This window comes from Erpetoichthys calabaricus, chromosome 1 (assembly GCF_900747795.2).
Source record: "Erpetoichthys calabaricus chromosome 1, fErpCal1.3, whole genome shotgun sequence".
NCBI classification, from domain to species: domain Eukaryota; kingdom Metazoa; phylum Chordata; class Cladistia; order Polypteriformes; family Polypteridae; genus Erpetoichthys; species Erpetoichthys calabaricus.
Genome location: NC_041394.2, coordinates 283,252,344 through 283,266,061, shown reverse-complemented (window position 1 = coordinate 283,266,061; position 13,718 = coordinate 283,252,344). Strand labels below are relative to the sequence as shown.

At 38.4% G+C, this 13,718-nt stretch overlaps 1 protein-coding gene across 1 annotated transcript in view; it reads right to left on the bottom strand.

The window, feature by feature from the left end:
• The window catches only part of lmf2a (lipase maturation factor 2a), a 78,136-nt gene that overhangs the window by 49,647 nt on the left and 14,771 nt on the right, over positions 1 to 13,718 (bottom strand). Inside the window, exons 3-6 of the mRNA XM_028815798.2 lie at positions 6,141 to 6,169; positions 5,406 to 5,602; positions 4,278 to 4,456; positions 2,981 to 3,119 (exon numbers count right to left, since the gene is read on the bottom strand). Coding sequence (XP_028671631.1) covers positions 2,981 to 3,119; positions 4,278 to 4,456; positions 5,406 to 5,602; positions 6,141 to 6,169 — 544 coding nt within the window. The remainder of the gene's footprint in view (positions 1 to 2,980; positions 3,120 to 4,277; positions 4,457 to 5,405; positions 5,603 to 6,140; positions 6,170 to 13,718) is intronic.

The following is a 13,718-nucleotide window of genomic DNA, read 5'->3' as shown; positions in this document are numbered from 1 at the left end:
TGGAAGAAGTTCAAAACCACCAGGACTCTTCCTAGAGCTGGCCGGCCATCTAAACTGAGCAATCGGGGGAGAAGGGCCTTAGTCAGGGAGGTGACCAAGAACTCGATGGTCACTCTGTCAGAGCTACAGAGGTCATCTGTGGATAAAGGAGAACCTTCCAGAAGGACAACCATCTCTGCAGCAATCCACCAATCAGGCCTGTATTGTAGAGTGGCCAGACGGAAGCCACTCCTTAGTAAAAGGCAAATGGCAGCCTGCCTGGAGTTTGCCAAAAGGCACCTGAAGTACTCTTAGACCATGAGAAAGACAATTCTCTGGTCTGATGAGACAAAGATTGAACTTTTTGGTGTGAATGTCAGGCGTAACGTTTGGAGGAAACCAGGCACCGCTCATCACCAGGCCAATACCATCCCTACAGTGAAGCATGGTGGTGGCAGCATCATGCTGTGGAGATGTTTTTCAGCGGCAGGGACTGGGAGACTAGTCGGGATAAAGGGAAAGATGACTGCAGCAATGTACAGAGACATCCTGGATGAAAACCTGCTCTAGAGCGCTCATGACCTCAGACTGGGGCGACGGTTCATCTTTCAGCAGGACAACGACTAAGCACACAGCCAAGATATCAAAGAAGTGGCTTCTGTGTCCTTGAGTGGCCCAGCCAGAGCCCAGACTTGAATCCAATTGAACATCTCTGGAGAGATCTTAAAATGACTGTGCACCGACACTTCCCATCCAACCTGATGGAGCTTGAGAGGTGCTGCAAAGAGGAATGGGCGAAAATGGCCAAGGATATGTGTGCCAAGCTTGTGGCATCATATTCAAAAAGACTTGAGGCTGTAATTGCTGCCAAAGGTGCATCGACAAAGTATTGAGCAAAGGCTGTGACTACTTATTTACATGTGATTTCTCAGTTTTTTTATTTTTAATAAATTTGCAAAAACCTCAAGTAAACTTTATTCACGTTGTCATTATGGGGTGTTGTGTGTAGAATTCTGAGGAAAAAATGAATTTAATCCATTTTAGAACAAGGCTGTAACATAACAAAACTTGGAAAAAGTGATGCGCGGTGAATACTTTCCGGATGCACTGTATGCACACTTTCAAAACAAGGATGTTTAGTTTAAATAATAGCTCAAAAAAAAAAAAACCTGTAACACTGTCAGAACAATATGATGTCAATCTCTTGATTTAAATGTGGTGCTGTGGATTACTCTGAAAAAAATGTTCTGAAGTCACTCTGCAAAGGGCACAGTGCATTTATATACATTCATTCGTTCATTCATTTTATTCAATAGAGTTAATGGAGAGTGGCAAGAAAACTATCCATTCTGTATTCACCATTCTAACAAGAAGAGATTCCTAGGCTTATATAGACATAGGTAAGAAAGACAGCTAACAATTAGTAAAACATTCTATAGGCTGTGAAAAGTTACTAGGAAGGTTAGAAACTTAAAGTACACAACTTATTACATGATTCATGCTACAGCATGTTTTAAGTGAGGCTATAAAGAAATCCTTAGTTCTATAATAGCAATATATTAGTGGATATGTACTGTATGTATCTATGTATGTATGTATGTATAAAACTGGTTATAAATCTCTCTCTATATTCACACACGTGCCTGGAATCACCTTCAGGGTTCTGCCAAGGTAAGCAATATCACTCTGGGATGAGAAGGGGCACTGTCACACATTTATTTGCCCACAGCACAGAAGAACCACATATTGAGGATGCCTAGTCCCTCCCTGGACTTCCAGCATATGCCTGGCCCTTCTGGAACCTGGTGCTACAAAACAAGCATGCCAACAAGAAGGAGGTGACCATTTAAGTCCTGAATATCTGAGAGGACGCATCTCCCTGTCTGTTCGTCAAGAGCGCTTGAGGAGAGCATTTTTCTTTCGCTATAAAAGCCATCTTATGTTGTGACATCGAGCACCCATTATTTTTTTTGTTTAAATATTAAAAGAGGTTTCACCTAGATGGTGCTCCAACTAGCGCTCTGCATACCCACAGGACTACCATGGGAGTTAATTCAATTGCTTGTGCCGCAGGACTGATTTCCAGTATTGTGGAAGGAGTCAACATCCATGTGCAGATGAGAGACACTGGGAAATTACAGCAGAAAAAAATTTAAAACAGAATGCATGTAAAATCCATTAATATATACTGTATGTGTGTGCATGTGTATATATATATGTAATTTACCTAAGCAGCTACGACACCACACACACACCCACCCAGGAATCCAGATGTGGATTTTCAATTACTATCAATGGTGATTGTAATCAAGAGACATTTGCTTGCTGCAATAAATGTGAGAATGTGCTAGCATACAGTGGATAAAAGTCAGGAACTACTAGTTTTTGTTTCCACTAAATTAAATTCCTACACTTTTGTACGCTTTTGTTTTGGTATTACATCTTGCCTGAAGAAGGGGCCTGAGTTGCCTTGAAAGCCTGCATATTGTAATCTTTTTACTTAGCCAATAAAAGGTGTAATTTTGCTTGGCTATTCTCTACATTCATAATGGCTAACACGGTACAACACCCTAGTACTAAACTTTTCTCCAAAGAGACAGTCTCTACTAGAAAAAGCAAAATGCTAGATGCACCAAGATAGTTTAGGATACATTTTGGCAAACATGTAAAGGTGATAAATCAAATGTGACTGCAGGAAAAATGTGGGCAATGACAAATGCAAACAGTTGTCACTGCACGCTTTTGACTGCGTGCTTTAGTAATGCCATCATTGAACAGTGACCTAAATGTTCTGCACAGAAATAGAATTCTGCAAAAAGTTTTATACATTAGGACATTTTAAAAAGTTAAATTTACACAATCAAAATAAAAACAAAGTTTGCAAAAAGCATACAAAATTAACAGTAAATTACCATATACGGTACGTGGTATGCATATATTAAGACTCATATCAGAAAATGTATGTTAATTTTATTTGCATAATGAGGATGACCTTACTTACTTTCAGATTTTTTCTTTTTGCTTTGTCCAGTCCAGAAGTAAACATGAAAATCATCCAGCAATGGCAGACTTAATACAATTGTGAGCAGGTTAAAGAAGTTGTAATTTCCCGTCAATATAATAAGCAACTGAAGCAAAACCTACAAAAGAACATAATAAAGGCTGACAGCAAGCAACAAGGTATTATCAAATAGTCATTGCAAGGCTTCTGCAAAAACATTTTTTCACAAATGTATCTCAAAACAGTTAGGAAACTAAACAGTTAAAATTTTCTGAGCAAAAAGCAACCCAAATTAAGCAAACTTCATAATTAGTAATTTATGTACACTGCCAATCTGTCCCACATTAATGATTTAAATTTCAGATTAAATAGTTTATTAGCCATAATAATGTAACTGACAGCTAATTTCTCAAAAGTAACATAACACAAGTTTTTTAACAACATTATAAAAACGTTTCAAGAAATTTCAGTAACAATACACCATATTTTTTGGTGTTTTCCAATATTATATATTGTGATTTGATGCAATTATTCCTTTTTATGTGACTATTTTGAAGTTAAAAATTATATCTTAAATGATGAAATTTGTCATTCTGCTTGAACTAACCAGAACAAATCATACAAGTAAAACAAGGAATAAGCAGGATGAATTATGAAAACCTATTTAAAATATTATGCCCACGATACATCCGCCACCATACCTTTTTTGCCTACAGGATTTCAGTATAGCAAAATTCACACTACAAGTGCAGATTAAGTTTGAACAATCAGATCAGTGGTCAACAAAGATTTCACTTTAATTTTGTACTGGACACAAACTTCTCAAAATCTTTTGTGTAAAGAAAAAGAAAAATAATAGCGAAAGAAAGTGAGCTTGTATGTTTTTCTTTGACTACATTTTTTTGTGTGTAGAGGATTTTATATTTAGTACAACTCAGCCTTCAAGTGCTCGTCAACTGGTTCAGAGAGGTAGCCTTAGAGTATTTTTGCATCAATACAAACTATTATAAGACAATACTTAAAAATGCTTTATTTTATACCACGTTCATTCTTATTTGAAACATTTCGAGAACCAAAAACTAACCCAAATGCCTGAATATAGACACAACATTTTACACTGGCATATTTGCAACAGTGCCAGCAGTAGCAATATATCATCTAGGCCAACAGCTATCAAAATATTTACATTTTCAAACATAAGAAAAACCTAAGTTATAGTAAAATTCTTAAATGTATCTGACTGAAATAGCTCGAATGGCATGTCAAAAATCTTCTTGGACAAAGAATAAACACATACCTGCAAGTAAAACGAGAACAACTGCAGACGACGAAGAGGTATAAAGAATAAAAAGGGGACAGCAATTTCTATGACGTAAGTGCCAGCAACACTCAGTTTCTGAAACCAGTCAGGGAGCTGATGGGCAAACCAGGCAACAGGAGTTGGGATACACTGGGTTTCATAATGGTATGTCAAAGCTTGAAATAAATAAATAACATATGATATTTCAAAGTTTTTAATTAAGTGCTGTAAAATGGTGAAATGGTAAAATACTGTACACATACATTTACGTAATAGGCAAAATACAAATATCCAGAAGCATTCTTTCTCCTTTTTTATCAAAAATACAAGCTATAAGCACATACTGTATGCTATTAATGTCTAAGTACTGCATTATTATAGTGCAACATTCTTTAAGAAATCACATTTGCCACCTAATGAATAAGGTAACTGTATCCATAAGCACTTTTGTCACTGAAATATTTCTCACCCCGTTTATCTAGTTAAGCATCGCAGGGTAAAATAATTAAATACAAATTAATTTCAGAATAAATACATTTCCCCAGATCATCCAAGTCACGATTTTAAAGACTATTTTAGTATATAAATCACCAGTGACAAATTGCTGCTCAATGGCAATTCAATTTCTTTTTTTTTTTTTGCTTCATTAAGGCCATATTGCTCAAAACAATATATATAAATTGATGCAATTCATTTTACTCAAAAATTATAACAAAATCATAAAAGCCTAGGCACAAACAGTAAAGATGATAGCTAATTTTGACAAAAGCATCAAAATTAGCAGATCTTTTTGCAGTCTACTGAATTTACATTTACATCACAAATAAGGTGTGTGGCTGGTCAGTTTTGCTCTCCTATGGGTTAAAAAAGGAAATCAAGAGAAAACATGCTGTTGACACAACAAAAATTGTTGGCCAACAGATACCATATTTTGAACACTAATACATTACCACATTTTTGATGTTTATTTCCCACACATAATAAATTAAAAACAAAAACTGAGTAAAATGAAAGGAAAAATGGAATCAGGTTTTTCCTAATAAATGAACCCGAGAAGCAGTATGAAATTAACATGCAAGTTCAGCATATCTTGTCTATCTACAGGGGAAACATTTTCAACATTACCTGTAAGGCTCCACCAAGTTGGACAACGACTAGTGAGTTTTACTACTCCTGATGCAAACATAAGTCGAAACAGAAGCCAGCGAACAAGCCAGAAGGTGATGCCATCATGGTGTTTGGTTGGAACCGATTTCCATTTGAAAAGATGTAAAGGCGCAACCAAAGCAGTCAGAAATCCAGTCTCTAGCAGCAGGCTATCCCTTTAACAGGATGCAGAAAAGTAAATTAAACTAGTATTACAAAACATATTGCCAAAATAGTTACATTTTAAACAAAGTGCATTTACTGTGAGAATTTCCTTAACTGAACCATTTTCATTTATCATAGTCTGCAACCCATTTTTTCCCTGTGAATGGCTGTTTAAGCCATTCATACCCAGTAGCACAAACATTTTAATCCTAATGCTACCACATTTAAATACCAAATAAAAAGAAATCGTATAAACAAAAAGTGTTTATGACAGTGATGGCCAAATCAACAGGTTTAAAAACAGGTACAATCCATAATCAATGCATGTCAAGACCAGGTTGCGTACCCTCGGTTGAATAACACTCATTGTATTTTACATTTACTTGCACATTTGCAGAAGGAGTACATAACCTATACTCTATTTGGCTGGCAACCATATATCAAGTAATGCTTAAATATTTAAGATATACCATAACAGACTTGTATCCAAAACATGCATTACATTCCGATCCAATTAAATTACATTGCACAGTTTTAAAAAGTGCTTACCACTGAAAGTAGAGAAAGACTTGTCCAACCTATAAAAAAAAGATATATACATAATTGTGCTAAATGTTAGTTTTCCATTTATGATAATACAAAAAAAATCAGTAGGTGATTTACACCATTTTACAAACTCTGATCATATACAGTGTACAGGATTAACAACATTATGGCTAATGTAGGGCCTTATGGAATCAGTTTTATTTTTATCACAAATTGTTTTATTTTTTCTGATCTTCGGTTTTCACCATTTTATTTTTCCTTGATTTGGATTTTTGGTTTTTACGTTTTTTTGTTTTTACTGTAAGAAAGTAGTAACAGGTACAACAAAACAAAGAATAATGAAATGGCATTTTACATTCCTTTTACTGAAACAGCACACTAGCACAACTGAACCTTATTTTGTAGTCCCATTCATCAGGTAGAAGCCCAGATCCTCCACGATGCTGTAGGCAGAGATTGCAGTAGGACAGTAAGTGCCCTACAGAATTGTAAGAACTGTTACTAGTTTGATGCATCCTTCTGAGATGAAGGTTAGCTTCACTTTTAGAAAAAAGAAAGAGTGACCCACTTTTAACACTAGAATTACCAGAGTCTACGAAAAAACTCTCTTTTGTCTTCTAAATGTGTCGATTAAGACGAGCCAGCAAGCAGCCGGCTATTCCATCCCCCACCGTCGCAGAACGTTCACTAAGTTTTCCCATCTCATGCCTTGTTTGATTATCTGGGAGTGACTGAACTGCTGGAGTTTTAGAATGGAAGTAATAGATCGTTATTTGGAATACATGCATTTCATGCGTGTTCCGTTTCTACAGTAATCTGTGTAAACACATTGCTAAAACATAAACTTTTTCATATTTTAGTAATAAATGTTACAAAATGTAGGCATAAACTATAGAATCTGTGAAGCCTGAAGTCCAAACATCAAATAAACACTTTCACAAAAGGTTCAATGATGATACAATAGCTTCCATGGCTTAACGCTACGGTTTGCTGACTTGGGGCACAGCTGCCCTAGAGAGACCTGTGTTCGATTCCCACCTTTGGAGAAAGTGTTTTTTTTTTCCTCAAATGGACATTAAATTTATAAATTGGTATGTACAGTAATCCCTCCTCCATCGCGGGGGTTGCGTTCCAGAGCCACCCGCGAAATAAGAAAATCCGCGAAGTAGAAACCATATGTTTATATGGTTATTTTTATATTGTCATGCTTGGGTCACAGATTTGCGCCGAAACACAGGAGGTTGTAGAGAGACAGGAACGTTATTCAAACACTGCAAACAAACATTTGTCTCTTTTTCAAAAGTTTAAACTGTGCTCCATGACAAGACAGAGATGACAGTTCTGTCTCACAATTAAAAGAATGCAAACATATCTTCCTTTTCAAAGGAGTGCGCATCAGGAGAGAGATAGAGAACAAAGCAAGCAGTCAAAAAAAAAATCAATAGGACTGTTTGGCTTTTAAGTATGCGAAGCACCGCCGGTACAAAGCTGTTGAAGGCGGCAGCTCACACCCCCTCCGTCAGGAGCAGGAAGAGAGAGAGAGACAGAGAAAAACAGTCAAAAATCAATACGTGCCCTTTGAGCTTTTAAGTATGCGAAGCACCGTGCAGCATGTCCTTCAGGAAGCAGCTGCACACAGAAGGTAGTAACGTCCCTATCGTCTAGGTGTGTGAACAGCCCCCCTGCTCACACCCCCCTACGTCAGCGCAAGAGAGAGAGAGAGAGAAAGTAAGTTGGGTAGCTTCTCAGCCATCTGCCAATAGCGTCCCTTGTATGAAATCAACTGGGCAAACCAACTGAGGAAGCATATACCAGAAATTAAAAGACCCATTGTCCGCAGAAACCCGCGAAGCAGCAAAAAATCCGCGATATATATTTAAATATGCTTACATATAAAATCCGCGATGGAGTGAAGCCACGAAAGGCGAAGCGCGATATAGCGAGGGATCACTGTACTGTAAATCGTTAAGTTTAAAATGTCAATCGCGGTTATTTCTGTTGATTAATTCATGCTTTTTTACTTAGAGTCAGAACAGGAGCTTATTCAGCTTCTGATCTGACTCAAACAGCGCCAGTATAACTTCACACCCGATCTGACGCTGTTCGTTTTCAAATAATATTGCATTACTTCGACGATGTTTTCTGATTGGTACTATTCGCGTCATAAAATGATTTCTTCAAAACGTCACATATATTTGTCTCTTTCTTTTTTTAAAATATGCGTTGTAGCACGCAGCAACTGGCCACCTGCATGTTCTTGCGCACACTGAATAAGGCAGCACTATATGCAATCATCAGATTCAAATGTTAACAGTTATATAGCAAGGAATGGAAATCAGCAGTTCTTAGCATTCCACCACGCAAGCTGTCATATCAACCGCCTACTGTAACTTGCTTTCTTTTTGCTTCGGTTATAGTCTTGAATAAAATAAGCACTTGTTTTGTAATACTTTTACATCAACATATGTTCCTGTGTTTGAGCGACACGGGCATGCTCAAAAAATACACGTATAATGCCACGAAAAGTGCATGCAGACACTTCAGTTCGCAAGCATTGATACGACAATGCAGGGAAGGATCCTGAACACGACTGAGACAATGAAAAGTGAATTAAAAAAAAATAAACAAAGCTAACCTTTACAAATATCATAAATTACACCGGCTGTTACAGACTGAAATCAAATGCATCTTTTTTTTCTAAAATAGTGAAAATAAGAACACTTCTCAAAAGGGAGTTGTGCAGGATCGAACTCATGACCTTCTAATTCCCAGTCAGCAACTGATACTGTTGCGCCACGGAAACAGTAATAGCTAATGAGGGTCAATGTCATACACTAAGGCTGCTTTTTTTGGCGGTAGCTTTTTTTTGTACCTTTTGTTAAAGTGTTTCTTTGATATTTGGACTTCAGGCTTCATACATTATATAGTTTATGCCTACATTTTGTCATTTGCTACTAGAATATAAAAAAACATTTCTGTTTTAACAATATGTTTACACAGATTACTGTAGAAATGCAACACATATGAAATGCGTGTGTTCCAAATAACAATCTATTATTTCCACTCTAAAACTCCACTTCACTCCCAGATAATCAATCAAGGCATGAGCTGGGAAAAGTTCATTTACGTTCTAAGTCGTTGGGGGGATGGAATAGCCGGCTGCTGGCAGCTTGTCTTTATCAGTACATTTAGATGACAAAAGACGCTGGCGGAGAGGTGAGAACGGTTTTAAGAAGCGATTTAAGGTGGGCCGGATCTACGAGTTTTTTCGTAGGCTCTGGTAATTCTAGTGTTAAGGGCTCGTTGCATCTGACGAAAAGCCTGCTCTTCAGCCCAGGTTTGTTGGTGTAAAGTTTATACGGAAGAGTCAAATGTTTACATTGCATGTCTCGTCACCGCGAGGCAAAACATTTATCAAATCCCGAAACATCGTTGTTAAATTTTAAAAGGGAACCCGTCAATAACCAGTGCCATTCACTAATAACATTTTTGTATGGGAAAGACTGTTAATACCAGATAAATACCCATGTAATTTAATCGGTTAATGATTCACAGTAAATACATCATGTACAATTAGAACTGCCTACATAAAAGAATTACCATACAGCCAAATGTTTACTTACAACTATCACTGTGTTGAGAACAATGTTGTTCAAAGACACGGGGCAAATGAGTTTGACGAAGACTGCTCTCATCTTCTGGCAGCACGCCTCCTTGTTTACAATGCTTAATAAAGAAATGACGCAACTTTGTCATTTTTTCGAGCGGTATGTCTGACTCACATGGCCACAAACTGCCGTGTTTCATCTGACAATTTTGTTGTTTCCTCTGTTGTTACCTGAAGGGGAACCCTTTTTGGTCTTAATTTCTCCTTGTTCTTGAGATGGGTTTTAGATTTGACATGGTCATTGCAATATATTTTTGTGCCCGGTCTATGGTATGCTGGCAAAACTTACAAAAAAGTTCTCCAGATTCGTAAAAGTCACGGGGATATTGTTGTGCACTCAATTTTGCAGTTAACCTCGTGTTTTAGTTTTTTCAACGTATTAGGGTATCTGATACCACTCACTTCGACATTTCTGACTCATGCAGCTAACTAATTTGCATGCCTTTATTGAGAAAACATACAAGAAACACGCACACAAACAGATAGAGGCACGACTGAATTTCTACAAAGAATTGCGTTCAAACTAGAAACTGGTATCTGAATGACAGAACTACTGGTTACTCAATTGTTTAATTTATTGGGAAGTTTTGTAACAGTCACCCTTTCAGCCTTAAAATTTCATACATTTACGTTTTTAAGTGTTAATTCTGTGATTCTGTCTGTGTTTTCCGCATCGCGGAAATCATAGGGCCCTGCTAATAATGCTTTTTTGCTTGCAGTTAAAAATTACTGTGTTCCAAGGATAGAACACACGGTCACTCCGAATCATTTGTCTAAATGAGGAACCATACAATTTTAGACATTTCACAAATGAAGCAACTGAACATATTGTACTTAGCATATTTTTATGTATAGATTTATAGGTTGTGATGGATGGCCGGCGAGAGTTTCCGGCCCTCACCCCCAGGCCGCCAGGAGGAGCTCTCCCGACAGATTGGGCATGCCCCGAATTCCAGCAGGGCCTCATGGACTTTGTAGTTTTTATACACAGCCCTGCTGGATACCTTGAGGACCACCGGGAGTCGCTGTAGGGAGGCTCGTGGACTCTTATGTGCCCTATAACCTGGAAGTACGTCCTGGTCACGTGAACAGGAGAAATGACGTACTTCCAGGTTGAAGAAAATTACTTTAACCCTGACCCAGAAGTAATAAGGACTTGTGGACTGTTGGGCAGGAACACCTCCGGGTCAGGGGGTATAAAAGGACTCTGGGAAAGCCCAGACACTGAGCTGAGCTGGGAGGTAGGGTGGCGAAGTGTCTGGGAGAGGAGGAGTGATTATTGTAGTATTGATTAGTGTTTATATGAGTAGTGTTGAGTGGAGGGTGCTTTGTGCACAGTATTATTATTTAATAAATAATAATTGGTCTTTTACCTGGTGTTTGGCGTGGTACCTGAGGGTTCAAGAGGTCGATAAAAGCCTCTACTGCTACACTGGCGTAGTCGGCAGGATACTCTGGCCGTCTGTTGGCAGAGGACCTGTATTAATAACAAATTTGGTGGTAGCAGAACACCCTAAGAAGGTAGCGGCCCTGAACATAGAGGCTGAAACAAACCCCACTACATGTGATACGACGGTGATGAGTCTCGTCTCGTATTGGTTCGAGATGGGGAAGAAGTCAGGAAAAAAGAAGGGCAATACCAACAGGGTACAGAACCTTACGGAGGCCGAGAAAGTGTGGACTTACCTAACTGGGGGTGCAGAAGACCGAGCGCGGATTCAAGCCAAGCAAGCCCGAGTGGGACAACAACTGGAGCGCTGTCGGATTGCAACTCCAGAGGATTATTATAATGCACTGAAACGGGATCGTCTACACTCCGAGGTATGTGCCGAGGAACTGTGTATTCTTGTTTTGCAGAGGCCGAGCAACACGAAACGGACTATAAGACGGACCCCTCTCGCCTACTCAGGCAAGATGGCCGTGACGGAGAGAAGGCGAGCCCATCTAGGAGTCTGAAAGCGAGAAGTCTATTCGCCAACAACGATCATGTGGACTATCCTGGTGCAGGCTGGGTAAATCAGCACCAAAACAACGAGTCACCTGACCAGGAAGATGCCTGCTCATTGGCAGACACGTGTTTCATTCTTCCGCCCGGAGGATGTCAGGAGGAAGGTCAACGGCAATCCGTTAGTGAGGTCGTGTGTTCCCCGATGTAACCAGACTCCCTAAAAAGGAAGGGGATCCGCAAAGCGGCTTTCTGTCACATGTAGATAGTAAACAGAGACTCTGACGTCACATTCCAACTTTTAGCACACTGCGCCCCCCGACTTTTTGCTGGTACTGCAACTCGCGCACGCATCATGTTAATTTCTGAGGACCTGCTCTGAGGACGCATCAAATGAATGCTCAGAACGCGTGGCGGCCAAGATGCGGGCGCGTACGCATTCTGAACGTGAAGTATAAATGAGCCCTGTATTATTCTCGAGTAGCTGGTACTCTTTTAGACATGGAGAATCGCATTCTCTGTTCAGCAACATGAGATAGGACATTATCATTAGGTATGAAAAAAAAAGTTGGGACTTTTTTTGTTTAATCTTTTATTGAATTTATAAAAAGCATGTAATGTTCAACGCAATCAATTCAATTTGGAATTCTAAACATCCACATATTCTAAGGGTGACTCTACAATGACCTAAAGCAAAAGGGGGCATGGCACTACCTAACTTTCAATTTTATTACTGGGCAGCAAATATATAGGCCATAAAGACCTAGGGCGGCATGTATAACACCATGCATAGAATTCACACTAAAACATGGTGTATGGACAAAAGTGGAAATGTGTGTACGCACAATAAAATTCAGATGCACAAAACCGTGAATAAGTCAACTTCCATGCACTTCAGCTTCATAGATCCCGGTCAGTGTGAAAAGTAACACACGTCCCTGCCTTCCTACCCCGACTCCTCCCATAATTTTGTATATTTTAATCTGCAAATCAATATAAATATCAACTTCGGTTTGGAGTTTGGTTAAAAGATAATGGCAAAAGCACATGAAAAAATAATTTCAGCGAATGCGAAGTGGAGACAAGGAAAAACATACTATTTGTTGGCTTAAGCAGTGGTATAAACAACAAAAGGAAGTTGATCGAATGATATAGAGTGGCGGAGAAACTTGAAAGTTCAAGTTCAGAAAGTTGCACAGTGCCCAAAATAAAAAAAGTGGTCAGATATCAAAGCCACCGTGAAAAGGCAAGTCATAGCCCACCATCTGAATGTCATACGGAAGCTTAGGGTACAGAGAAAAGAAAAAAACAAATAGGGACACAGTGGGTGAAAAAAAAAAGGTTGAAATGTCCACCTTAATCTGGTAGTTTATTTTGTCATTAAAGTAGAAAGCCGTAAACTTCACCTTGAAAATCAATGTTTAATTTACTAGAATTTGTCAGATCCCATCGTAACTAAAGTAGCACGTTAAATGCTTTGTATTCTGTGTGTTCTTCTATGTGCTCTGTGTGTGTGAATCACTACGTGCTTCTTAAACGGGCTTTCTCTTATGTTGACAGGACAAAGAATATATTATACAGTGGAACCTCGGTTCACGACCATAATTCGTTCCAAAACTCTGGTCGTAAACCGATTTGGTCATGAACCGAAGCAATTTCCCCCATAGGATTGTATGTAAATACAATTAATCCATTCCAGACCATATGAACTATATGTAAACTATATGTAAATATTTTTTCTTTTTAAGTTTTTAAGCACAAATATAGTTAATTACACCATAGAATGCACAGCATAATAGTAAACTAAATGTAAAAACATTGAATAACACTGAGAAAACCTTGAACAACAGAGAAAACTAACACTGCAAGAGTTCGCGCTATAATGCTAGGAACCGCTCGCTAAAAACACTTTTTTAATGAATTTTAAGCACAGGGGAAGAAAATGAACATTAGAAAAATCCGTAATTTA